General features: G+C 53.3%; 1 protein-coding gene across 1 annotated transcript; it reads right to left on the bottom strand.

The window, feature by feature from the left end:
• Window positions 1-5,400: 5,400 nt before the first annotated feature.
• Window positions 5,401-25,840, bottom strand: Phldb3 (pleckstrin homology like domain family B member 3). The gene is given in 17 exon segments (XM_052713571.1): window positions 5,401-5,774; window positions 7,233-7,318; window positions 8,185-8,416; window positions 9,927-9,983; window positions 10,613-10,700; window positions 10,781-10,871; window positions 11,014-11,113; window positions 15,126-15,233; window positions 16,631-16,714; window positions 16,845-16,955; window positions 18,403-18,561; window positions 19,234-19,362; window positions 23,515-23,604; window positions 23,607-23,654; window positions 23,849-24,031; window positions 24,911-25,341; window positions 25,594-25,840. Coding segments are annotated over 16 exon segments (1,935 nt in total). The 5' UTR covers window positions 25,145-25,341; window positions 25,594-25,840; the 3' UTR covers window positions 5,401-5,639.
• Between the last annotated feature and the right edge of the window lie 194 nt (window positions 25,841-26,034).

The raw sequence follows: 26,034 nt of genomic DNA, 5'->3' as shown, positions 1-26,034 counted from the left end.
GAAAGAAAGAAAGTTTGGTTGCTTGCCTGGCGTTCGGCGAAGCCCTGGCTTCTCTCCCCAGCATTGTGAAAACCCAGTGCAATGGTGGAGATGGAGTCGGGAGGCTGTGAAGCGGAAGTTCATCCCCAGTTACATAGGGAATTTGAGGCCAGCCCGGGTTATATGAGACCCTGTTTTGGGGAGGAGGGGAGAAGGAAGAGGAGGAAAAAAGACCCAGTGGTAACTGTCAGGAGTTGTCGTTAGTGTAGGGCCCATGAGGTTGTGTTGGACACAAATAATCTCACAGAACACTGTCCTAGGCCAAGGTCACCTGTGGCCGTGAAAGATCTATGCAAAAGCAAGACCAAAGACCACCCCATGACTGCGCCCAAACCCAGAACAAACAAAATCATTACACAAACCACAATGTGACTCAGCAACCCCGCATCCTGGCGAACATGGGCAGTCGCTCAGGTTATTATATAATGCAAGTTACGACCGTAACCTAGCTTTGCTCTTACAGCCTCATAAACCAGATTTATGAAGACCCTAATGCTGCCCTTGCTCTGTGACAGGATCCAGTGCAGAGCAAACCCTACTTTCTGGAACTGTCCCCTAAACTACCACACAAGAGGAGTCCATATGTTTACAAAGATGTCTCTAGTCAGGAGTGGTGATCCAGCCTGGAGTCCCAGCACTTGGTAAATGCAGAGAGTTCAAGGCCTTTGTCAGCTATATAGCAAGTTCTAGGTCAGCCTGAGCTACGTGAGACGCTGGGAAAAAAAAATCCAAAACATTTTTAAGAGGAAGAATTAGCAGGAATTACTGATGAATCAAATGGGAGGGAAGCCTAAAGGTGTGGCTCAGCTTCATGTGGCTCAGCAGTGCAGTGCTTGCCTAGAATCAGTGAGAGGCTGGGACCTGGCTCATTGGTAGAGCAATTACCTAGAACCCCCAACCAAGGAGCTGGGGGTGTGGCTCAGTGGTAGAGCCCCTGCCTAGAATCCCCCAGTGAGGGGCTGGGGGCGTGGCTCAGTTGTAGAGCCCCTGCCTAGAATCCCCCAGTGAGGGGCTGGGGGCATGGCTCAGTGGTAGAGCCCCTGCCTAGAATCCCCCAGTGAGGGGCTGGGGGCGTGGCTCAGTGATAGAGCCCCTGTCTAGAATCCCCCAGTGAGGGGCTGGGAGCGTGGCTCAGTGATAGAGCCCCTGCCTAGAATCCCCCAGTGAGGGGCTGGGGGTGTGGCTCAGTGGTAGAGCCCCTGCCTAGAATCCCCCAGTGAGGGGCTGGGGGTGTGGCTCAGTGGTAGAGCCCCTGCCTAGAATCCCCCAGTGAGGGGCTGGGGGTGTGGCTCAGTGATAGAGCCCCTGCCTAGAATCCCCCAGTGAGGGGCTGGGGTGTGGCTCAGTGGTAGAGCCCCTGCCTAGAATCCCCCAGTGAGGGGCTGGGGGCGTGGCTCAGTGATAGAGCATCTACGTAGAATCCCTCAGTGATAGAGCTCTTGCTTAGCATGCATCAGTCTCCGGTTCAATCTCCAGCATATAGAAGAAAAGGGGCGGGGGTTGGGAAAGTGGGAGAAGGAACACAGGCATGTGGCTCTGTGTGTGTGTGTGTGTGTGTGTGTGTGTGTGTGTGTGTGTGTACATGGCACATGCATGGGAAGGGTGCACACACACACACATGTCTGCAGGTAAACACATCCATACTTGTGGACGTCAGAGGAGATATCTAGTGTCCTACACCATCACTCTCCCCCTTATTCCTTTGAGATGGGGTCTCTCCCTGATGTAGAGTGAGGCTGGGAGCCAGCAAGGCCCAGCCATCCTCCTGTCTCTGCCACTGAGGTTACAGGTGTGTGTGGGAATTGTCTGGCCTCTGCACCTCAGTGTCCTCCATCTGGTTTGTTTCGGTTTTTCGAGACAGGGTTTCTCTGTGTAGTCCCGGCTGACCTGGAACTCGCTCTGTAGACCAGGCTGGCCTCGAACTCACAGAGATCCGCCTGGCTCTGCCTCCTGAGTGCTGAAATTGAAGGCGTGTGCCCTCACTGCCCAGCTGTCCTCCATCTGTTTAATAGAGAACTTAACGTAGACTTACCTCAGAGTCTGCTGTGAGAGCAATAGAAGATGTATGTGAAAAGCTTCAAGCAGTTCTCAATGCTACAAAAGCCTTAGCCTTTGGTAAATAGATTGTGATATTATTATTGGTTAATATCCTTATTGGTTATTGACAGTTCCCAGGTCTTCGGCTCCAGCTGTATGCTGGACAAGATGTGGTCCATGTCATTATGGGCACGGGCCCATAACCCCAGCACTCAGAAGGCTGAAGCAGAGGAGTGCACATTCAAGGCCGGTCTGGGCTACAAAATGATTAGAGAGTAGAGGTGCTTGCCACCAGGCCTGACCACCTGATTTTGGTCCCCAGGACCCACATCGAAGGAGAGAACCAACTCCTCTAGGCTGTCTTCTGACTTCCAAATGTGCACCATGTCACACGTGCCCTGGATATAGGCACAACAATAATCAACAGAATACACTTTGTAAAAAGAGAGGAAATACCCCGGTTCCTTTTATTTTTATTTTTATTTTATTTATTATTTTTTTGTTTTTTGTTTTTTCGAGACAGGGTTTCTCTGTGTAGCTTTGCGCCTTTCCTGGTACTCGCTTTGGAGACCAGGCTGGCCTCGAACTCACAGAGATCCGCCTGCCTCTGCCTCCCGAGTGCTGGGATTAAAGGCGTGCGCCACCACCGCCCGGCCCCCCGGTTCCTTTTATAAGCAGCCTGTTGAGAGAGGTGGAGTGTGGTATGCGTTCCTTAGAAGAAGAGACTGAGACCAGAGCAGAAGCGCCTCGTTCAGATCAGCAGGCCCACGGAGTGGCAGGCAGCCCCAGCTGGCCGGGTTGCTGACTGAACATAGCGGCTGTGTTCAGAAAGCTATCTGCTCCCCAGACCCTGCCCAGCAATGTTCCCCTGTTCCCAACAATGACAACCACCTCAGTCACCTAGGTGGGGTCACCCGTCATCCAGGGAAGACTCAGAGAGAAAGTGAGTGACTCTCGTGATGTCATTCAAAACTGGCTCCAGCTGTGTGCCCCTGAACTAGAGTTTTTCCCTCTCTGAGGCTCCAAGGTGTCTTTTTGGGGTTTGTTTGTTTGTGCCCAGTCTTACCATATAACCCCGCTGGCCTGGCATTCACTCTGTACACCAGGCTGGCCTCGAACTCACAGAGATCCATCTGCCTCTGCCTCCCGAGTGCTGAGATTAAAGGCATGCGCCACCACCACCCAGCCTGGCCCAAGGTGTCCTTCTTCTCATAAAGGAAAGGATGAGGCAGCAAGGAACAATTCAAGTCTAGAACTGGACAGACTGAACAGTCCTGCTGTGTGACTCCAGGTAACTCAATCTGCCTCTCTGGATTTCATCCACTTCCTTCATAGAATAGGTCTGAAAACCTCAGGAGAGCCAGAAATCCCAGTGAGTGGCAGACAGAGTGATACTGCTGTGTTTTAGGCTCAGGAGGCCCCATGGGCCCCAGGAGCGTGGGAGAGTTTCAGGGGAGGAACCCCAACTGGTCAGACAGGAAGAACAAGCATCTTGGGAAGGAGTGGGACCCAGGGTTGGGAGTCTGCTCTTGCTCAGACCTGCCTGGATTTGGGCTGCTGACCTGAGCTTGGCCCAGGCCCAGGGAGCAGGAGTTTGTTTGTGTGTTACTTGGCTAATTTGCATGTTTATTTACTGATTTACTAATTTATACATGTTTTTCTTGCAATCTTTGTCTTTTTGCTGTGCACTGGAGACGGCAATCAGAACCTCGTGCCTGCTAGGCCAAGGTTCCAGTGTCTCTGGAACCTCTCTGCCTCAGCTCCTCCCGCACTGGTGGACTGTGGGATTCTCCTCACTTGCCTGGGATCCACAGAGGGGTTCCCACCTAAACAAAGGTCTCCTCAGAGCAGCCATGACGCAAGACTCAGACATGCCTAAGGCCTTGTCCAGAATGGGTTTCAGGTCCTCTGAGACTAGGTAGGCTCTGAAACTCAGATCCCCTCCCCTTGGGACACAGTCAAAGGTACTGGAGAAGGGTGACCCACACGTAATCTTGTCCATTACACACCATTGTTCCCCCACACTTGATTTACAAACGCAGATCTAAAACTTAATTAAGAACTGAGCCTTCGGCGCTGGAGGGATGGCTCAGCGGTTTGGAGCACTGTGCTCTTCCAGAGGACCGAGGTTCAATTCCCAGCACCCACATGGCAGCTCACAACTGTCTTTTACTCCAGTTCCAGGGAACTTGACACCTTCACACTAGATGTACATGCAGGCAAAACACCAATGAACATAAATTTTTTTAAAAATTATATTAAAAAAAAAAACTGAGCCTAAAGGTAGGTAGGCAGGTGCTCTTCTGAACAGAGACCCGTGGACTACACTGGTCAGACCTCGTGAAGTTGACCTCATCACAAGGCATCTGACTCAGCCTGGGGACCAGTGAGTTTCTTCCCAGGGGACACCCTGGATGGGACCCAAAGGAGCCCAAGAGTTCTGATAGCCTTGTTCACAGCTGTCTGTCACCTTTTCACAAACTGACTCAAGTATTAAATGCCATTCAATACCCAAGACCTTCACGGCATGCCAAGGACACAGTAGCCATGAGATAGCCTAGGAACAGCATTGTTGCCAGGAATGACCCGGGGCAGTCAAAGCCAGGATGGGTGAAAACTTAGGGTACAGCAGTCAGATTGCAATGGGATGGGCAGGCAGAACTACATGACTCAACCAGGGAGGGCTTCCTGGAGAAGGGAACAGGCCACAGAGTCCAAGATGTGTGTTAGGAACGGGAGATACACTAAATACCTAAACAAATTGGATGAGCGATGACCAGGAGGTGGCAGGGGCCCTCTCTCCTCTCTGTCTTACTTTCACGGAATAACAGAAATGTCACCAGAACAGTCCTGGCCTGGTCCTCTAGGGACAGCAAGGGCAGGATGGGTCGACTCAAAAGGAGGTGCCTGGGCAAGCCGGGGAGTCAGAGGTGGGGGTCTTCCAGGTGGAGCCACTGAACTAAAACTTGACAAAGGGAAGAGGAGGTCAGAGCAGGGAAACCCCAAGGAAAATCCAGGAATGAGGACATACTTGAATCAAAACTATAGACTACAGCCCCCCAAATCAACCCCTAAGGCCACATGTCTGCCCACCTCTTCTCCCATCTATGCATGACCTTTAGGAGCTGAAAGCCTCCATTGCTAAGGAAACCGCTTGGCTCAGGGGTCCTGCCTAGGGCCAGAGGGGCCCCAAGACGCCAGCGCTGGAATCCACACCAGCAATCCTATTTTTCCACCATGTTTAATTCGGTATCAGAGGAGCACCAATAAATAGTTCTTTCCCCTCCCCTCCCGCACCCCCCCCCCTCCCCCGGCCCCCGTAATCTTCCTCCTGCCCCAAGCAGGGCCTCCAGGGCCTGGCGATGATGCCACCGCTGGAACCACCCGCAGCGCAGATCTCCGCGGCTCAGGCCAGCTGAGCGGGAGCAGCTGCAGACTTCCCAGGAGAATTCCAAAGGGGCGGGGCCGAGAGCGTCCTGAGGTGGGCGGGGCCCCGAAGGCCCGGAACGTGCGTGTAGGGGGCGGGGCTCGCCGGGACGTCCTTTCTCAGGGGGCGGGGCCGCTCAGGGGGCGTGGTTTTCGTCCGCAGCTGTCACAATGACATCCATCCAAATGCGCATGGCTTCCGGGCTGGGGGCCACCATATAGAAAAGGCGTTCGTAGGTCTTGACGCAGAAGGTCAGGCGGGGGCTGGGGCTCTGGAATAAACAAGGAGAGAGGGTGGTTGGATCAATTTCCACAACTGTCTTCCTAAATGAGGTCTAAAATGCCTACCCCCCCCCCCTTTCTTTTTTTTTTGAGACAAGATTTCACTGACTGGCCCGGGAACTCGCCCAGGCTGGCCTCAGAACTCATATATCTGTCTGTCTCTGTCTCCCCAATGCTGGGATTAATGGTGTGCGCCACCATGCCTGGCGTTTTTTCATTTTGGTTTTGTTTTTACTCCACCCCTTTTTTTAGAAAGTGGGTTTGACTTTGCAGCTCAGGCTAGCCTCAAATTTGAAAGTCTCCTGTCTCAGCCTCCTGAGGGCTGAGATTACACCAAGCCCATGCCCAACTGGAGCCCATTTACTGGGCACCAAATGGGTAGCTCTTGAGTTGGGTAAAGCCTTTACTTGTATCCATTATGTTTTAACCCCAGTGGAAGGGGCTGAAATGTACCCATTTTTTTGGATGAGAAAACTTAAGGCTTGAGATTAAGAAAAACAGCTGGGATTCCAATTTAGCCTTTAAAACCCCATAGTTGGGGGCTGGAGATCATCAGCAACTCCAGTTGAGATCAGCAGTTGAGAGCACTGACAGCTCTTGCTTGCAGAGGACTCAGGTTCAATTCCCAGCACCTACATGGTGCTCACAATCACCTGCAATGCCCGGTCAGAGGGCCCGATGACCTCCTCTGGCCTCTAAGGGGATGTTCATAAATACATGCAGGCATAACACTCATACATATAAAATAAAATAAATCTATAAAATATATCTTAAAACGAACAGCTGGATGGGGGTGGTGCACACCTTTAATCCCAGACTCGGGAGGCAGAGGCAGGCGGATCTCTGTGAGTTCAAGGCCAGCCTGGTCTACAGAGTGAGTTCCAGGACAGGCAAGGCTAGTTACACAGAGAAACCTTGTCTCGAAAAAAAGTCATGGTTGGCTCCTTTCCAAAGAGGATTCTAAGCAAAGAACCAGCTGCCAACATTTCATTTTCTGGCCTTGTCTCCCTTATAGCCCAGGTCTCCAGCTTGAGATCCTCCTGCCTCAGCGCATATGCTAAACCAGAATCTGATATCTCCCTCTCCCTCCCCTCTCTCATTTCTGTCTTTCTCGAGGTCTCTGTAGCCCTGTCTGTCCTGGAACTCACTATGTATTCCAGGCTGGCTTCAAACTCACAGAGATCTGCCTGCCTCTGCCTTCCTGGTGCTAAGATCACAGTTGTGTGCCCCCAGTGTATATGATGCTGGGACTAAACTCAGGGCTCCGTGCATGCCAGGCAAGCACTCTACTACCATCTGAGCCTAAGGTGCAGCCCCAGGCTCAGAACATTTAGTCACTCTCCAGTGCTGGACAGTGAGGACAGCAAGGGTGACTTTCCCCCAAAGTGACCCAGAGGTAGGGCGAGGTTTCAACATAGGGTCTCGGCAGGCACTGAATGAGACGTCACCTTGAAGGCACAGCGTAAGTGGTCATAGTAGACTTCCTCGATGGCCTGGAAATAGATGACACCTTTGAGCTTGGTCTCTTCTTTGTCTGGTGGGAAGAGAGGGAAACAGATCTACTTAGAGACAGGTGTGTGTGTGTGTGTGTGTGTGTGTGTGTGTGTGTGTGTGTGTGTGTGTATGCGCACACGTGCGCGTGCATGTGAACTGGGGTCACTGGGCCCTAGCCCTGAGACTATCTAGGTAAGGGACATTATAACAAATAGTGTGGGGGCTGGAGAGATGGCTCAGAGGGTTAAGAGCACTGACTGCTCTTCCAGAGGTCCTGAGTTCAATTCCCAGCACCCACATGGTAGCTCACTACCATCTGTAATGAGATCTGGCGCCCTCTTCTGGCCTGCAGGCATACATGCAGGCAGAACACTGTATACATAATAAATAAATCTTAAAAAAAATTAAAATAAACAGTGTGACAATCCCAAGTGGGGGGAGGGAGACAGATGTCTATACTAGGTCGGAGACAGGTCCAGCGACTACATGAACCTGGAGATGGGTCCAGGAGCCGAAGCCCTGGGTCCCTGAGGAGAGAAGGCATGCAGGGAGAGCTTGAGCACCAGGGCTCCCCTGGTTCTGGAAGGAAAGGATGGGTTCTGGGATCTGGGTTTTCCAGCGGGTGGGGCACTTTCAGCCCTGGGCCTGGGCCTGGTCTCCCTGACGTCTTAGGAAAATGGATCTGGAGTCAGAACTGAACTAAAGTGCCATCTGTGTTATTGAGTAGCAGCTGGGGGAGGGGAGGACTCTGGTGGCTTAGGGAGGAAGGGTCATGGAACAGAGCAGCTTTAAAGCTTAGACTCCAGAGTATGGAAGGGGCTGGGAGCCTAACCCCTGGGTCCTAGTGGCAGCAGGGACCTGGACTCTCCAACCCGGGCCTTGAAGATGCCTGGCCTCCCAGCTTACCAGCATAGTAAGCCAGGCGGCGAGCCTGCCGGTCAAAGCAGAACCAGCGCTTCCGCCACGTTTTGATGCGACCACCCATCTTCACCAGGGGCCCGCGACAGCAGCCCCCGGACACCCGCAAGTGGGGGCAGCTTTCCGGGTTGTGGCCCCAGCGTTCCAGGTGCTGTGGGAGGTCCAGGACCCGGGGACCCGGAGGGCGCGGTGGGGGTGGGGGTGGGGGTGGGGGCGGAGCCTGCAGAGCACAGAGAAGGGGTCATTGACCAGGAGCCAGGAGCAAGAGAGGGATTGCAGCCTAGAGACTGAGAGAGCCAACCCTTTGCAGGGATCCTAACACACACACCATCCTGACGCCAGGCGTGTGGCTCACATGTGAGGCTGAGGCAGAAGGATTGCCGTGAGTTCGAGAGTTATAGATGCTGCTAAAAGCAAGAAAACAGCGTATGTGTGTGTGTGTGTGTGTCTGTCTGTCTGTCTGTTCTAGCACTAGGGAAGTGGAGGCAGAAGGATCAGAAGTTCAAGGTTATCCATGGCTCCACAGTAAGTTCAAAGCCAGCCAGGGCTACAGAGAGCATCTCAAACAGCCAAACCAAAAACGGTCTCCATTTGACAAAAGACACGTCTAAGTGACACAGTTTGCACTCCGTAGGAAAGCAGAGGTGGGCTGGGGACTGTCAACCTCATCCTCCTAAGAGAGTCACTTTGATAGAGTGTCTGCCTGAAAGCCGCAGTCCCGGAAGCGAACGCAAGGTACCTCAGCATCCCACAGTTGGCTCCAGCCCTTGAACATGGAGGCAAGAGTCTCAGAGATGTGCTTGTCTGTGCACACAAGCACCGTGGGGACACGCATAAAGAAGGAACAATACACTTGACAGGGGCTGTTTAATAAATGATATTACTGGTGCTGCATTTTTAATGAGCACAAGTTTGTGCGGATAAACACAGAAGGATCCATGGCCCTTGCTGCTCCCTGGCTCACTGAGTCTGGGGGGAGGGGTCTCTTGTAGCCCACTCGGCCTTGAAATCGCTCTGTAGTGGTGGACGACCTTTCTGCCTCTACCCCCAAGTGCTGGGATTACAGGCTCGAACCACCACGACTGGTCTGTATGGTGCTGGGGATGAACTCAGGCCTCAGGGCAATGCCAGACAAGCACTCTACCTGCTCCCGACTCTTTCTATAATTAAATTTTTTAATGGACTTTTCTAACTGCTACATATGTTTACTCTCCATCTATAATAACTGCTGAGATGGTCACCGGCGTACGGAAAGGAAAAAGACAAGAAAAAGGACCTGGAGCATAGCTCAGGGTATAACTTGTGATTCGCATACACAAAAAACAAGAACAAGGGGGTGGAGAGAAGGCTCAGTGATAAAGGTGCTTGCCACCAACCCTGACGGTGTGAGTTCGATCCCTGGGACCCACATGGTGGAAATCAAGAAGTGACTCCTCAGACTTCCACATGTGCATTGTTGCTCATGCTCGCCTGTGTAAGTACACACCACTTAAATACTAACCAATTAAAAAACAAACAAAACCAAGGACAAAGAAACAGAGTGAATTACCCAAGCAAAGACCATGGATGTCAATGAGTGAAACAGGAGTAGAATCTGGGACCTTTGGAGTTTTCTTCAAGGGTCAAGCGGGACCCTTATTGGGTTGCATTGGAAAGCAGGAAACAGTGTGATGTAATAAAAGGCAAAAGCCTAGAAGGAAAAGAGACCAGAGGGGACAGAGAGGACTGACCATGATGGCAGGAACTGAAGGGCCTGTGGAACCTTCTGGGATTCTCCTCATGCCTTCCTGCGGATTCATGAGGGAGAATCAGTGAGGATCCCAGCTAGCAAGATGAAGGAAATGTCTGAATGAGGGGCAGGGTCTGGGCCCCTGGGTCTGAGGGAGGAGGGCTGGGCCTGGACTCCTGGGTCTGAGGGAGGAGGGCTGGGCCTGGATCCCTGGGTCTGGATCCCTGGATCTGAGGAGGAGGGCTGGGCCTGGACCCCTGGGTCTGAGGAGGAGGGCTGGGTCTGGAACCCTGGGTCTGGGGGAGGAGGGCTGGGCCTGGACCCCTGGGTCTGGGGGAGGAGGGCTGGGCCTGGACCCCTGGGTCTGAGGGAGGAGGGCTGGGCCTGGACCCCCGGGTCTGAGGGAGGAGGGCTGGGCCTGGATCCCTGGGTCTGGACCCCTGGGTCTGAGGGAGGAGGGCTGGGTCTGGATCCCTGGGCCTGGATCCTGGGTCTGTGAGGGAGGAGGGCTGGGGTCTGGACCCCTGGATCTGAGGGAGGAGGGCTGGGTCTGGACCCCTGGGTCTGAGGGAGGAAGGCTGGGCCTGGATCCCTGGGTCTGAGGGAGGAGGGCTGGGCCTGGACCCCTGCATATAAAGGAGAAGGTTGGGGTCCAAGCCCCGTAAGGAGCAGGGTCTTCAGTCTCACCCTGGCCTTGAGTAGCCGTTCCCTCTCTGCCACAGCCTGCTGTAGGAGCCGCTCCATGTGGGCGATGTCGGGGTGCAGTGCCGAGTGTCTGGGTGGACCAAGCCGCAAAGGGCGGTTACCTTAGCTAGCCTCCTCCTCTCTCTTCCCCTCATCCCCCTCACACCTCACCTGCTCCCAGAGCCACAGTTGAGTAGCTGATAGAGAGGGTGTCTCCCAGGAGTCCCCACTGTTTGTGCAAGAGCCGAGGCCTCCAAGGGTCCTGAGGAAGAGGGCACAGAAGGAGGCCAGGTGTTTCCTCCCCCCATCCCTCTAACTCTCCAGCCAACACCCAAGCTGTTTTTCCATCCTCTGTTGTGGGATGGGGAGGGGGGGAGCAGGAGGGGAACAGAAACCATCCTCACCTGTACAATGGAGAGACAAAGGTCGAGGGGATCCCCTCTGACTGGCCCTGTCTCCCCTCCTCCGGGGCAGGCTTCCTGTCCTCTGGAGACCGATAGACCCCTGAAAACACACAAAGATTGGAAGTGTTTGAAAGGGAAGCATCCCCCGTAAGGTGCTTAGGAAGTACTCTTGAACGCATTGGCACAGGAGATCACTTCCTAAATATAACACCAGCAGCACAGACACTGAGCACAACAATTAATAAATGGGACCTCTTGAAACTGAGAAGCTTTTGTAAGGCAAAAGACACAGTCAATAAGACAAAAAGACAGCCTACAGAATGGGAAAGACCTTCACCAACCCCACATCTGACAGAGGACTGATCTCCAAAGTATGTAAAGAACCCAAGAAACTAGACATCAAAATACTGAACAATCCAATTAAAAAATGGGCTGAAGAGCTAAACAGAGAATTCTCAAAAGAAGAATCACAAATGGCTGAAAGACATTTAAAGAAATGCTCAACATCCCTAATCATCAGAGAAATGCAAATCAAAAAGACTCTGAGATACCACCTTACACCTGTCAGAATGGCTATGATCAAAAACACTAATAACAGTCAATGTTGGAGAGGATGCGGAGCAAAGGGAACACTCCTCCACTGTTGGTGGGAATGCAAACTTGTACAACCACTGTGGAAATCAGTATGGCGGTTTCTCAGAAAATTGGAAAACGGTCTACCTCAAGACCCAGCCATACCACTCTTGGGCATATACCCAAGGAATGCTCAATCATACCACAAGGACACATGCTCAACTATGTTCATAGCAGCACTATTCATAATAGCCAGAACCTGGAAACAGCCTAGACACCCGTCAACTGAAGAATGGATTAAGAAAATGTGGTACATATACATAATGGAGTACTACTCAGCAGAGAAAAACAGTGACAGCCTGAAATTTGCAGGCAAATGGATGGAAGTAGAAAATATCATCTTGAATGAGGTAACCCAAACCCAGAAGGACAAATATGGTATGTACTCACTCATAAGTGGATACTAGATATAAAGCAAAGAACAATCAGACTACGACCCACAGAACCAGGGAGGCTATATAGCAGGGGGGACCCTAGGATGACTGTGACTTATAATAAGTTTTGGTTTTACTCAATTACTGGGCAAGCCTCAATGAAACATTTTACTATTAGGATAAGAATTTATCAGGCTGGAGAGATGGCTCAGTGGTTAAGAGCACTGACTGCTCTTCCAGAGGTCCTGAGTTCAATTCCCAGCACCCACATGGTGGCTCACAACCATCTGTAATGAGATCTGGCACCCTCTTCAGAATAAAAAAATTAAAAAAAAAAAGAATTTATACTGTATCAAGCTAATAATAGAAAAATAATTAAATAAATATGGGGAAAAAAGTACAAACCACCACATCTGGCTAAAAATAAATCTTTAAAATAAAACAAGGAGGACAGCTCCTTAGGAACAACAGCTGAGGCTAACCTCTAGGCATCCACATGTATATCCTCACACACGTAAATATGAACACACATACCGAGAGATGGGTCCCTCTGCTGAAGTAGGCTTCTTGAAGTATCCCCCTAGAAGGGTTTGTGTTGTCCCACACCCACTCTTTTGTTTGAGACAGAATTTCTCTGTGTAGCCCTAGCTGTCCTGGATCTCGCTCTGTAGACCAGGCTGGCCTGGAACTCACAGAGATCCACCTGCCTCTGCCTCCTGAGTGCTGGGGTTAAAGGCGTGTGCGCCCACCACCGCCCAGCTAGCCCCCACCCACTTTTGTGCTCTCTGCCGCTTCCTGGCTGACATGAGGTGAGCAGCTTCACACACACACACACACACACACACACACACACACACACACACACACACCCTTCTATCACGACACTTTCTTCAGCTCACCACAGGCTCAGCACCTATGGTGCCCAAGTGACTCAGGACCGAACCTATGAAAACTGTGAGCTAAAAGCTTTCTCACTCATTGTGTGTGTCAAGTACTTTCTCACAGAGATGGAAAGTCACTAGCCCAGACACACACCACCAGGAAGAGGTGTGCCGTCTCTGTCTCAGCGAAAAGTCAAGAACACTGCCTAGGGAAGCCACCAGCTAGCTGTCCCAGATCAAACATCATAGGGGGATGAGGCCCCAATCTTACCCCCAGTACCAGAAAAAATGTTTAAAAGGACTGGGACTCATGCTCAGTGGGTAGAGTGCTGGCCTCACAGAGTCCTGGGTTCGATCCCCAGCACCACATCTAACTGAGCATGGTGACACAGAGTCCCAGCACTCTGGGGGTGAAATCCTTGGCTATACGGTGAGTTTGAGGCCAGCCTGGGCTACGTGAGAACCTGTCTCAAAAATAAATAAATAAATAAATAAATAAATAAATAAATAAATAAATCCTGGCGTTGACGCACGCCTTTAATCCTAGCACTTGGGAGGCAGAGCCAGGCGGATCTCTGTGAGTTCAAGGCCAGCCTGGTCTACCGAGCGAGATCCAGGACAGGCTCCAAAACTACACAGAGAAACCCTGTCTCAGAGAAAAAAGAATATCAAATAGTCCATACTTATTAAAAGTATATTATCTACCCAACTTCCTACAGTTGGCCCTTGGCTCTGTATCGCCTAATACACCGGGAAGAAGATTCAAGGAAAGAAACAACCAAAACGAGACAATGTGGCAGCTTCCGGCAGCGCACGGCCTCCCACTGCGGATTATGAATCATCCAGAGAGTATTTGCTTTTTAGAAAAGATTATTGACTTACTTACTTATTCACTTAGAGATAGGACCTTGTTGTATAGCCTAGGCTGACCCTAAACCTTGCTAAGTAGCTCAGGCTAGCCTCCAATTCACAGTCCTCCTGCCTCTACTTCCCAAGTGCTGATTTATGTGTCCATCACCTCCCTTGGCTTCATTTTTTATTATTTGGAGACAGCATCTCACTATGTAGCCCAGGCTAGCTTGGAACCTCCTCCTTCCTCGGATCCCTGCGATTACAGGCGTGCACCACCAAAGGCACATGAAAGATGGTTTCCAGTGTGTGGGAGGATGTGCAAACACGATGCCAGCCTGAGCTACACAGTGAGACCCTCACGAATAAAGGGCTGGAGAGAGGGCTGGGCAGTTAAGAGCACCAGCTGCTCTTCCAGAGGACCCAGGTTCAGTCCTCAGTGCCCATATAGCGGCTCACAACCATCTGTGACTCCAGTTCCAGGGGTATACGTCGCCCTCTTCTGGCCTCCATGGGTACTGCATAGAATGCGGGCAAAACACTCACACGAGTAAAACACTACCTGAGGCTCTAGAACTGCTGAAGGAAAACACTCAAGAGACAGGCAAGATCTTTCTGGAAAGGACCCCAAGCACAGGAAATAACTCCAAGAGAAGGGATTTCAGGGAATTAAAACGCCAATGTCCAGCAGTGGGTGTGACTCCAGCAGTACTTCAGATGGAGCCGGTATCTAGATTCTAGAACACTCACAAAAACTGCACAATTTAAACACATACACACATCCCAAACAACTCCAAGACTGTCAAACAAGATTGGGCTAATGAGCTGAGTACACGGTTCTCAAAAGGCAGAAAACAAATGGAGGATAAACATTTTTAAAAGTGGTCAGCAGGGCTGGAGAGATGACTCAGCGGTTAAGAACACTCACTGGCTGCTCTCCCAGAGGACTGGGTTCGATTCCCAGCACCCACATGGCAGCTCACAACCATCGGTGACTCCATTTCTAGAAGACCTGATGCCCTCTTCTGGCCTCTGAAGACATCAGGCATGCATGTGGCACATAGATACACACATGTAATTAATTAATAAGTAATTAATTATTAAATAATATACATATATTTTTTAAAGGAAATTGAGGGGAAGTGCTCGGCCAGGAGTACACAGAGATGACCTCATCAAAGTAGCTGTTGGTCACTTTTAAATGTCTCTCTTGGGTTCCAGGCTCCCATCTTGCATAGAGAAGTGGGTGTTGTGCAAAATAATAATAATAAATATCCCATGCCAGGTTTCCCATCTCCCATCACCCCATCCCTAGGCAGAGAGCACCCATGGAGGTTCCCTCCCTCCCCAGTGAGCACACCGAGACAAACAGCACCTGTAGGGAGCTGTGGACGGAGAAGAGGCACGAAGATGCGGAGGCAGCATGCGCAGCGGGGTCCTGCAGAACCAGCAGCTTACGGTCTGTCTTCTGTGTGAACAGCAGCTGGGAAGGGGAGGGGGGGAGTGGTTACAGGAAGACAGGGTGCGTGCGTGCGTGTGTGTGTGTGTGTGTGTGTGTGTGTAAAGACAGGGTTATGTGTGTGTGTGTAAAGACAGGGTGTGTGTGTGTAAAGACAGGGTGTGTGTGTAAAGACAGGGTGTGTGTGTGTAAAGACAGGGTGTGTGTGTGTGTAAAGACATGGTGTGTGTGTGTGTGTAAAGACGGTGTGTGTGTGTGCAAAGACAGGGTTATGTGTGTGTGTAAAGACCGTGTGTGTGTGTGTAAAGACAGGTGTGTGTGTGTGTGTATGTAAAGACAGGGTGTGTGTGTGTAAAGACAGGGTTATGTGTGTGTGTAAAGACAGTGTGTGTGTGTGTGTGCATGCGTGTGTGTGTGTGTGCATGCGTGTGTGTGTAAAGACAGGGTTATGTGTGTGTGTAAAGACAGGGGTGTGTGTGTGTAAAGACAGGGTGTGTGTGTGTAAAGACAGGGTGTGTGTGTGTGTGTGTGTAAAGACAGGGTGTGTGTGTAAAGACAGGGTGTGTGTGTGTGTGTGTAAAGACAGGGTGTGTGTGTGTGTAAAGACAGGGTTATGTGTGTGTGTAAAGACAGTGTGTGTGTGTGTGTGTGTGTGTGTGTGTAAAGACAGGGTGTGTGTGTGTAAAGACAGGGTGTGTGTGTGTGTGTGTGTGTGTGTGTGTGCTGGAGAGATGGCTCAGCTCTTAAGAGCACTGGCTATTCTTGCAGAGGACCTGGATTCAATTCCCAGTACCTATATGGAGGCTAATAACTATCTGTAACACACACAACCACACACAAGAAATAAGGACCTAGGAGGCACTCCCAGTTCACAGATGGTCTGGCTCCAGGCTGCCAGCACCAGTCCACTTCTCAGATGGAAAAGCAAAGTCCTGATCATAATAGAGCCAGAAGACAGTCCTCACTGCCCAGTCTCCCAGCAAAAGCCAGGGCTACAGGCATAGAGTGCCAGTTCTTTGCAGCCTTGACCCCTGGGTCTCATGGAAGAAAGCTGGGCCTTCAATCCCTGAGTTTTGGGAGAGAATAGCCAGGGCCTTGACTCCTGGTTCTGATGTCTGAGGGAGAAGGGCTAGAGCCTGGATCCCTGGTCTGAGGGAGGAGGGCTGGGCCTGGACCCCTGGGTCTGAGGGAGGAGGGCTGGGCCTGGATCCCGGGTCTGAGGGAGGAGGGCTGGGCCTGGATCCCGGGTCTGAGGGAGGAGGGCTGGCCTGGACCCTGGGTCTGAGGGAGGAGGGCTGGGCCTGGACCCCTGGGTCTGAGGGAGGAGGGGCCAGAAGCTCACACTCCTGGTTCCTGTGGTTATAAGAGGCTGGGATCCAGGCTCCCAGGAGGAGGACCAGCAGGTACAGAAAATCTCCTACCTTGGTGAGCGCTTGGTCAGGCTCAGAGAAGTCCCCACCACATGTTCCCTGAAGGCAATTGAGCTCAAACAGCCGGCTCCGTTCCTAGGAGAGGGTATCATGGACCTCACCTCACAACACAGGCCACACCCATAGATCTTCTGATGTTGGGAACTACCCGGGGTGCAGGGAGCTGGGACAGGGAGGGTGGGGACAGGTCTCCGGGGAAACTCACCTGTGTGAGAGCCTGAACTGCCTCTTCTTTCTTCCTGCTCAGCCCCCAGCTCTCAGCTGCCATCTGCTCCCCCAGTGACTTGAGTTGTTCCTCCAAAACCTGGATGCGGCGCTGCAAGGGATCCCCAATCTGGTCATTCAAGTGGTTGCCTGCCTTGGGTTCCCAGGCCACCCTCCCGGAGTGTCTGGCTTTTCCGCACCCCCTCATATACCTCAGGAACTGGGGAGAGAGAGCTGACATTAAGCTCCTTGGACCCTCTTTCTTTTTTGGAGGTGAAGACCCAGAAGACATCTGGGGTTGGTGGAGTGGAATGATGCACAGGCAGATCCCAAGGGAGACACAGAAACTCATGGAGAGCAGAGGGGTTCCGAGTATGTACTGCTCTTGCAGAGGACCCTTAGTTCAATCCCCAGCACCCACAGCAGGCGTCTACAACTGCCTCTAACTCCAGTTCCAAGTGTCCCAACACTCTCCTGGCCTCCATGGGCTCCTACAAGCCCATGCACACACTTGCACACAGACTCACACACAGTCTCTCACACTCATACACACGCATTCACACAATACTCACACACATTCACACATACAGTTAAAATAAATAAATAAAAATAAACCTTAAACAGAGAAAAAGGAACCATGCCTATAATTACAACACTCAAGAGCCTGAGGCAGGAGAATTGCCTCGAATATGAATGAGGCCAGCGTGGACTACATAGCGAGTCCTAGGCCAGCCTTGGCTAGCGTGAGACCCCGTCTCAAAACCAAGCGAGCCAGCAGGAGTGGAGGTGTGGCTCAGTTGGCGGCGTGCTTGCCTGGCAGGCTGGAAGCCCTGGGCGTCACCCTCGGTGCTGCATAAACTGGGTGCGGTGGTTCACACCTGCAGGCCCAGCGCTCAGGAGGTAGAGGCAGGAGGATTGCAAGTTTAAAGTCGCCATTCTTGGCTACCTGGCTGGTTCCAGGCAGCCTGGCCACACGCAGACAGAAACCAAGGAGAGGAAAAGAGAGAAAGGAGACACAGCAATCTTCCAGAGGAGGCGTGGAACTTTTTACAAAGGGGTGGGAAGCTGAACTGTACAGCCAAGCTCGCCTCACTTCCCCACAGCACAAGGCCGGACTTTAAGCGTAAAGCTGCCGGAAGGAACGCGTGGTTGGGGCCAGCGAGACGGCTCAGAAGGTAAAGGTGCTTGCTGCCAAGCCTCACGATCTGACTTTGATCCCGTGGACCTACATGGCGGAAGGTGAGAATGCTCTCCCGCTCTCTGACTTCCACTAGTATGGTGGCATGCATGCTCTAACACACACATAAATAAATGAATGGATTTAAAAGTGAAAACACTCCCTGCTCTCCCCTTTATGAAGGAAGCGGGGAGAAAGCTGACGTGAGCACCTTGGCTTTCACTGTCTTCGGCTACAGTGTGAGAAAAAGGAACAGCGCGTGCCTCGGAGTCGGCCGCAAGGAGTTACCATCACGCCTGACACACAGAGGGTGTCCTAGGACTGTCACGGGAATGGGGCAAAGGGAAGGATGGAGGAGGCAGGGCAGGTCCAGGGAACTCACCCTGTGCTGAGCCACACTGGCCTGAAGTTCCCGGACCTTGGAGTCTGGAGCTCGGACCTCAGGGCTGTCCCGCTCCTCATCCGCGCGGCTCTCGCGCTCCAGCTGCTGGAACTCCAGGTCCTCATAGGCGCGTTGGGCAGCATCTAGCTGCTCTCTGATCTGAGGGTGGTGGGGACACAAGGACTGGAGGCAGGACCCCTAGACCCGAGGAAGGAGGGAGCTGGTGGGCTTGACCCAGGCCCCTAGATCTGACACTGGGTCAGAGGGAGGAGGCTGGGGCCTAGAACCCCACACCTGAGGAAGGAGGGGTGGGGGCTAGAACCCTATGTTAGAGGGAGGAGGGCTAGGGCCTAGAACCCCACACCTGAGGGAGATGGGGTGGAGGCTAGAACCCTATACCAGAGGGAGAAGGGCTGGAACCTAGAACCCTATATCAAAGGGAGAAGGGCTGGAACCTAGAACCCTATATCAAAGGGAGAAGGGCTGGAACCTAGAGCCCTATATCAGAGGGAGAAGGGTTGGAACCTAGAACCCTATATCAGAGGGAGGGATGGAACCTAGAACCCTATATCAGAGGGAGAAGGGCTGGAACCTAGGACTCTACATCTGAGGGAGGAGGGGTAGAGCCTGGACTCCTAGGCTGAGGGAGGAGGTTTGGGGCCTAGAGCCTCACATCTGAGGGAGAACTGGAGCCTAGAACCCCATGTATGAAGGAGGAGGCTAGGCTCTCGACTCCTGGACCTGAGGGAAGAGGCCCGAGCCAGGGCTCTTGGCTGCTAGTGGAAGACAGGCATGGAACCCAGTTTCTGAGGAGGTCCAAAGAGCCCTCACCTCCTGTACCCCCTGCAAGAGCCTTTCTCTCTGGTCCTCCGGCTGCAAATCAAGCTGTCCTTGGGCCTCCCTAAGTCTCTGGCGAAGACTCTCCACATGATCCCGCTCCTGGCTCAGCTGCCTCTGCTCCTGAAGGAACAAGCAGACTATGGGCCTGGACTCAAGCAATGAAGCAGACAACCAGGACTCAGGCCCTGCTGGGGTGTCCGTTCCTCATGGAAGGCCCCCCATGTCTGCTTCATGGCCCTGCTTCAGAGGAATCACCATGGAAACAGTGTAAGAAACAAGTGACAGCCAGGCATGGTGGCATATGCCCACGATCCTAGCACTCAATAGATGGAGGCAGGAGAATGGCAAGTTCAAGGCTAGCCTGGGGCATAGAGCCAGACCCTACCCAAGGTGAGAGAGAGAGAGAGGGAGGGGAAGGAGGGAGGGAGAGAGGGATGGAGGGAGAGAGGGAAGGAGAGAGGCAGGGAGGGAGGGAGAAGAACAAATAAAGGCATGAATATAAAAACACAGTCGTGCTGTGTGAAAATGGAGAGCCAAGGCAGATGAGCCCCAGGTCCTGTGCTCTCGCAGAGACAAAGCTGTTACAACTGGGAACTGTGAGGGCACTGAGATGTGTACCCACGGGAACTTGCAACATGGATTCCATTTCTTTTCCTACTCTCTTTTTTCTTAATTTATTATTTATTTTGGATTCAATCTTATATATGATACAGTGCTGCACGCCCCCAGCCCCACACTGGGGGATTCTAGGCAGAGGCTCTACCACTGAGCCACACCCCCAGCCCCTCACTGGGGGATTCTAGGCAGGGGCTCTACCACTGAGCCACACCCCAGCCCCTCCCTGGGGGATTCTAGGCAGGGGGCTCTACCACTGAGCCACACCCCCAGCCCCCCACTGGGGGATTCTAGGCAGAGGCTCTACCACTGAGCCACACCCCCAGCCCCTCACTGGGGAATTCTAGGCAGGAGCTCTACCACTGAGCCACACCCCCAGCCCCTCACTGGGGGATTCTAGGCAGGGGGCTCTACCACTGAGCCACACTCCAGCCCCTCACTGGGGGATTCTAGGCAGGGCTCTACCACTGAGCCACACCCCAGCCGCTCACTGGGGGATTCTAGGCAGGGGGTCTACCACTGAGCCACACCCCAGCCCCTCACTGGGGGATTCTAGGCAGGGGTTCCACTACTGAGCCACACCCCAGCCCCTCACTGGGGGATTCTAGGCAGGGGATCTGTCACTGATCTAAATCCCCAGTCCCAGAGTTACTTCTGATGCCCTCTACAGCGAGCAGAAACCAAGCAATATTTAAAGCTAATGAGATACAAGGAACTACAAGAAACTTTTTGGCACAAGCGTGGAAAAGTCCAAACGTTTTGGAGGCAAATCCTATGTGTGGGGAGGATGTGGCTGTGGGAAGAGAAGGGCTGAGTGACATGGAGAATGGTGTATGCACAATTCATGTTTGGTTCGGTCCGACTTTATCATTGGGGTTATGTGGAGCCGTAGAAAGACTGGAGCAGACCTCCATGTTGAGAAGGACTTCTAGCAGTGAAGGGGCAACCAGGAGCCAAGCCTGGGGAGTACGGATGGAAAAGAGAAGGAGGGTGGAAGGAGGGAGCATGGCGACTGTTGTCCCAGGGGTCAGGGGCAGGGGCATGCAGTGCAGGGGCAGGGGCATGATCTGGTGATAGAAAGGACACCAAGATCACAGTGTGGAGATGAGGGTTTCTCAGGATGGCTCTGGATTTGTTAGTTAAGGGTCTGAGGTCCCTGGGTCTGAGGGAGGAAAAGCTCAGTACTCAGATTTCTGTGTCTAAGAAAAGAAATACCTCGAACCCCAGAATCCTAGACAAACAGACCCAGACCTCGGGAGTGAAATCAGGGCTCTGGGTGACAGGGCTCTTGGACCGTAAGAGCAGATGCAGATCCTGAGCATACGACAGCCACAGCTAACAATGTCAACAAGGCTGCAGTGTTGACTTTTTTAGACCCAGCCAAGTCATGACCTGGAGGGATGTTCACATCTTTAGATAAGAGTCTTAAGATCAGCGTGACTCACTGAGGTCCACACACCCAGAGATGACATCCCTCAGACTCAGCGGGAAGGCATAAAGCACATCCAAATCTCACCACGCCTCTACAGCCAAGTGACCACGTGCTCACAGAGAACGGAGGGGTACTGACTGTCCCCACAGGCACATGGTCAGCCACATCCTGGCTACTGACAGAGGACTCGGGTTTTTGTCAGGAGCCATGGTGCAGGCCCTTGAGAGGTGAAGGCAAAGGGATCCGGAATTCAGAGTCATCCTCAAATACAAAACAAGTTCAGTGCCAGACTGGGCTATAGACCCTGGGCGGGGTGGAGAACAGGACGAGGCAGAGGAGGAGGAAGGGGGGGGGGGGGGATGCAGAGATCACCAGCTGGTGTTGCTATAAGGACAATGCATAATTCAGCTGGGCCTAGTGCTGTATACCTGAAATCCCAGGACGTGGGAGGTGGAAGCAGAAAAATCAGGGTTCAAGGTCATCCTAAGCTACGTAGTGAGTTCAAAGCCAGCCGAGGCTATCTGAGATACTATCTTAAAAGAAAAAGAAAAAAAGCAATAATGGTGCTGGAGAGATGGCTCAGCAGTTAGAGCACGCACTGCTCTGGCAGAGGACCCGGGATTGTTTCTAGCACTTGTGTTACAGGTGTGACAGCCCGTAACTCCAGCTTCAGAGGATCCAACATCCTCTTCCAGCTTCTGAGATCATCCACACACGTTACACACACACACACACACACACACACACACACACACAAACCACACACACACTAAAAATAAGTCTTTAAAAAAAAGTAAGAAAAGAAAAGAAAAAAGGCCTTGAGAGGCAGAGGCAGGTGGATCTCTGTGAGTTTGCGGCCAAATTGGTCTACAGAGTGAGTTCCAGGACAGCCAGAACTGTTCCACAGAGAAACCCTGCTGAAAGAAAGAAAGAAAGAAAGAAAGAAAGAAAGAAGAGAGAAGAGAGAGAGAGAGAGAGAGAGAGAGAGAGAGAGAGAGAGAGAAAGAAAGAAAGAAAGAAAGAAAGAAAGGGAGAGAGAGAGAGAAAGAAAGAAAGAAAGAAAGAAAGAAAGAAAGAGAAAGAAAGAAAGAAAGAAAGAGAAAACAAGACTTGCAGCACACCACACAGGCCTGGGACTCACCTTTAATCCCTGCACTCAGGAGACTAAGACAAGAGAATCATGGGATCAAGGCCAGTCAGGGCTACAGAGGGAAACCAAGTCTCAAATAACAATTACACACACATACACATACACACATACACACACACAGAAGTTTTCATTTTGCAGTGGTACTTGCTAACTGTATGTACAGGCAATATGACTTCTGTGATGAGCATTTAAAACTTGGGACAGGCTAGGGATGTGGATCAGTGATAGATCACTTTGCCTCTACCTAGAATCCCCCAGTGAGGGGCTGGGGGTGTGGGTTAGTGGTAGAAACCCCTGCCTAGAATCCCCCATTGAGCGGCTGGGGTGTGGCTCAGTGGTAGAGCCCCTGCCTAGAATCCCCCAGTGAGGGGCTGGGGTGTGGCTCAGTGGTAGAGTCCCTGCCTAGAATCCCCCAGTAAGGGGCTGGGGTGTGACTCAGTGGTAGAGCCCCTGCCTAGAATCCCCCAGTGAGGAGCTGGGGTGTGGCTCAGTGGTAGAGCCCCTGCCTAGAATCCCCCATTGAGGGGCTGGGGGTGTGGCTCAGTGGTAGTTGCCCCTGCCTAGACTCCCCCAGTGAGGGGCTGGGAGTGTGGCTCAGTGGTAGAGCTCCTGCCTAGAATCCCCCAGTGAGGGGCTGGGGTGTGGCTCAGTGGTAGAGCCCCTGCCTAGACTCCCCCAGTGAGGGGCTGAGAGTCCCCCAGTGAAAGGCTGCGGTGTGACTCAGCCTAGGATATTTGCGCTGGTTTTGAATCTTAGTATGGATCCAGGGATAATGGGATGAGGAAGAAATTGGGGAAGATGAAAGAAGAATATTAAATGAATCACCGATGAAGCTGGCGAGCACAAGACACCTACCTAGCTGAATATTCAATTTTGAGGGTTTGAAATGTTTCCCAGTACGCTAGTAAAGTGTGAAACGGAGGGCCAGCCAAGAAAAGAGACTTCGGCCCGTCAGGCATCCAAGTCAGGCCCCCGGAAAGAGGAGGAAAGCAAGTTCTCTGCCTGAGGAACAGGGGCCACCATTCGGCCAGATGACAGGAAGAAAGGAAAAGACGGTGTCGCTGGTCAAACCGACCTGTTCCTGCAGCTCTTGGCTGCTTGGCGGGGCCTCCACCTGCCGGCCCAGCAGCTCCTTCAGCTGCTCCTCCTCTCGCCGCGCTGCCCACCCCGCTCCCCAGCCAGTTCTCCCCGGAGCAAGGCCACCTCCACTTCCATCTGCAAAATAAAAGCAAGAGTTTTTGGTGCAGCAGCCGGGCAAGAGCCGGGCTGGGAGATGGGAAATCTGCCCCCCCCCCCCCCCCCCCCCCCCGGCCTGGAACACCTACCTGCTCATCAGAGAGATACTATGGCTTAGAGTGGCCTTGCAGGTTCCCGCACGGGTTCATTTCCCAAGGGCTCCCCATCCTCACCTCGATCCTCAGTTCCTTCTTCTGGCGCTGTAACTCCTTCACCCGCTGCTCCATCAGAGCCACGCGGGTCAATGCCTCCAGCTGCTGTCCCCGCAGCCGCCGCGCGGCCCCTCGCATCCCTTCCCCAGGAGCCAGGCATGGGGAAGGTGTGGCTGGAATCTGCACGGCAGGCGTAGCCTCGGGCTGAAATTAGAGAGGGTGTGAGCGAGAGGAGAGAAGTAAGTCCCCCCCCCCCCATAAACACACACACACACAGTCACCAAACAGGTCTGGTCCCCACCCCAATTGCGCCTCTGGGGGTCACGAGCTGCCTAATTCAACTACTCCCCATCTCGGTCTGAATGGAAGAGCGTAAAGGTGGGGGGTGGGGCGCCAGGTTCAGGACGGGTACAAAGCCAGGAAGCAAGCTACAACGCTAATCTCTCTCTCTCTCTCTCTCTCTCTCTCTCTCTCTCTCTCTCTCTCTCTCTCTCTCTCTCTCTCTCTGACTGTCTCTCTCTCTCTGTCTCTGTCTCTGTCTCTCTCTCTCTCTCTGTCTCTCCCCCCCCACCCGCCACCCCCCGCGAGCGAGTGCCAGCGGAGGTCAGAGGCATCTTGCCTTACATCATGTGGGTCCAGGGATCGAACTCGGGTCACCAGACTTGGCAGCAAGTGCCTTTGTACCCGATGAGCTCACCTGCCCCTGAGTCTCAGCCCCTTGGCATCACTTTCTCAGAGTGCCTAGATCACTCTCTTTCCCCTTTCTCTCTGACTTCGTCTCTTTTTCCCATCTCGGCATTTCTTCTTGTTTCTCTGCTGCTGGATCTGTGTGTCTTCCCCGTGTCTCTCTTTCGGGTCTTTGTCTCACTCCCGTGTGTTTCTGTCTTACCCAGTTTCTCTGTTTCTATCTGGGTCTCTCTGGCTTCAAACCCAACTTGTTTGACTCCGGGTGCTTCTGCCCGTCTCTGGGTTCTCTCTCCTTAACTCTGGGTCTCTCCCCATCTGTCCTTCTGTGTCCGGCCGGCCCCCTGCTTGGGTGTCTGTCTGTCTGTCCGTCTGGGCCCCCCCGCAGCGACCCCTCACCTCTTCTCGGCAGCTCTCGGTGCTGCTACCTTCTCCCACTTCTTCCTCTTCCTCGGCCTGCCGCTCAGCTCCTTGGCAGCTCGGAAGCTCCGCGGGGACCTGGGGCTCCTTGTGCTCTTGGGGCTCCTCGGGGTGCCCCTGAGGCTGCATGGCCCCTTGAGGCTGGACCTCGGCGGTGCATTCCGGAACCTGCGGCGACGAGGAACCCTCCTCCGGGGTGCTGGGTGTCCCCATGGCCGCTTCGGAGTCCTGTGGGGTGGGCGTGGCCAGGGCCCCGGGGCGTGGTCTAGACCTCAGTGAGCGTGCCCAGGGGCGGAGCCCAAAGGTTCAGAGACTAGCTCTGAACACTCGGAGGGAGTGGCCTGAAGCTTCCTGGGGACCCGCTCGGGACTGGGGCTAGGCAGGACGGCTCGGGAGGGTGACACACACACCTGGAATTGGGAAGAGAATTTGTGTCCGGAGTCCCAATTCGCCCGGTGCTGGGGAGTCGCACACCGAGCATTCATTCCCTTTGCTCCAGGTGTCATCCCGAACCCTCCCTCCCAGCAGCCCTCCTCAGTTGCCCGGATTGCCTCCAAGAGACCCCATCTCCTCCAACCCCCGACTAGCCAGGCCCTCCTCCCCGAAGCTCTGCAGTTCGGTCCCGATCCCCCTGCAGGATAGCAGCGTCCAAGGCTCCTCACCCTAGAATCCAGACCTCGGGGCTCGCAGCGACTCCCTCTCCGGATGCACCTGGGGCCCCGACGCCTCCGTTCCTCCCTGGGAGGAGATCCCCGGAGGTCGCCAGCCTCCTCCCCGTCTCTGCGCTGGGCACTGCGGCTTCTGCCGCGAAACAGGTGGCTGGGAGGAGGGAGGATAGAGAGGCCGCCCCGTCCCCCCTCCCCAGCAGCCCGGAAGTGGAGGGGGGACAACAGGTCCGACAGCTCTCCAGGGAGGAGGGAGCCAGCAGCCTGCCCCGCCCGCAGCCCAGGCACCCGGCCATCCCGGCCCCTCTGGCCCCACCCAGCGAGAGCCCAGCGCCCAGACCTCCCACTCAGCCTCCCGCGCCCCCATTCCTGTGCCCCTGGAGGGCCGGGCGTCTTGGCCACCCGTGTATAGCAGCCTCCCTAAGGCCAAGACCCAGG

Source organism: Peromyscus californicus, unplaced genomic scaffold (genome assembly GCF_007827085.1).
Source record: "Peromyscus californicus insignis strain IS unplaced genomic scaffold, ASM782708v3 Scaffold_4__1_contigs__length_199733344, whole genome shotgun sequence".
In the NCBI taxonomy this organism is placed as follows: domain Eukaryota; kingdom Metazoa; phylum Chordata; class Mammalia; order Rodentia; family Cricetidae; genus Peromyscus; species Peromyscus californicus.
Note: the sequence above shows the minus strand (reverse complement) of the source record. Positions and strands in the feature narration are given on the sequence as shown.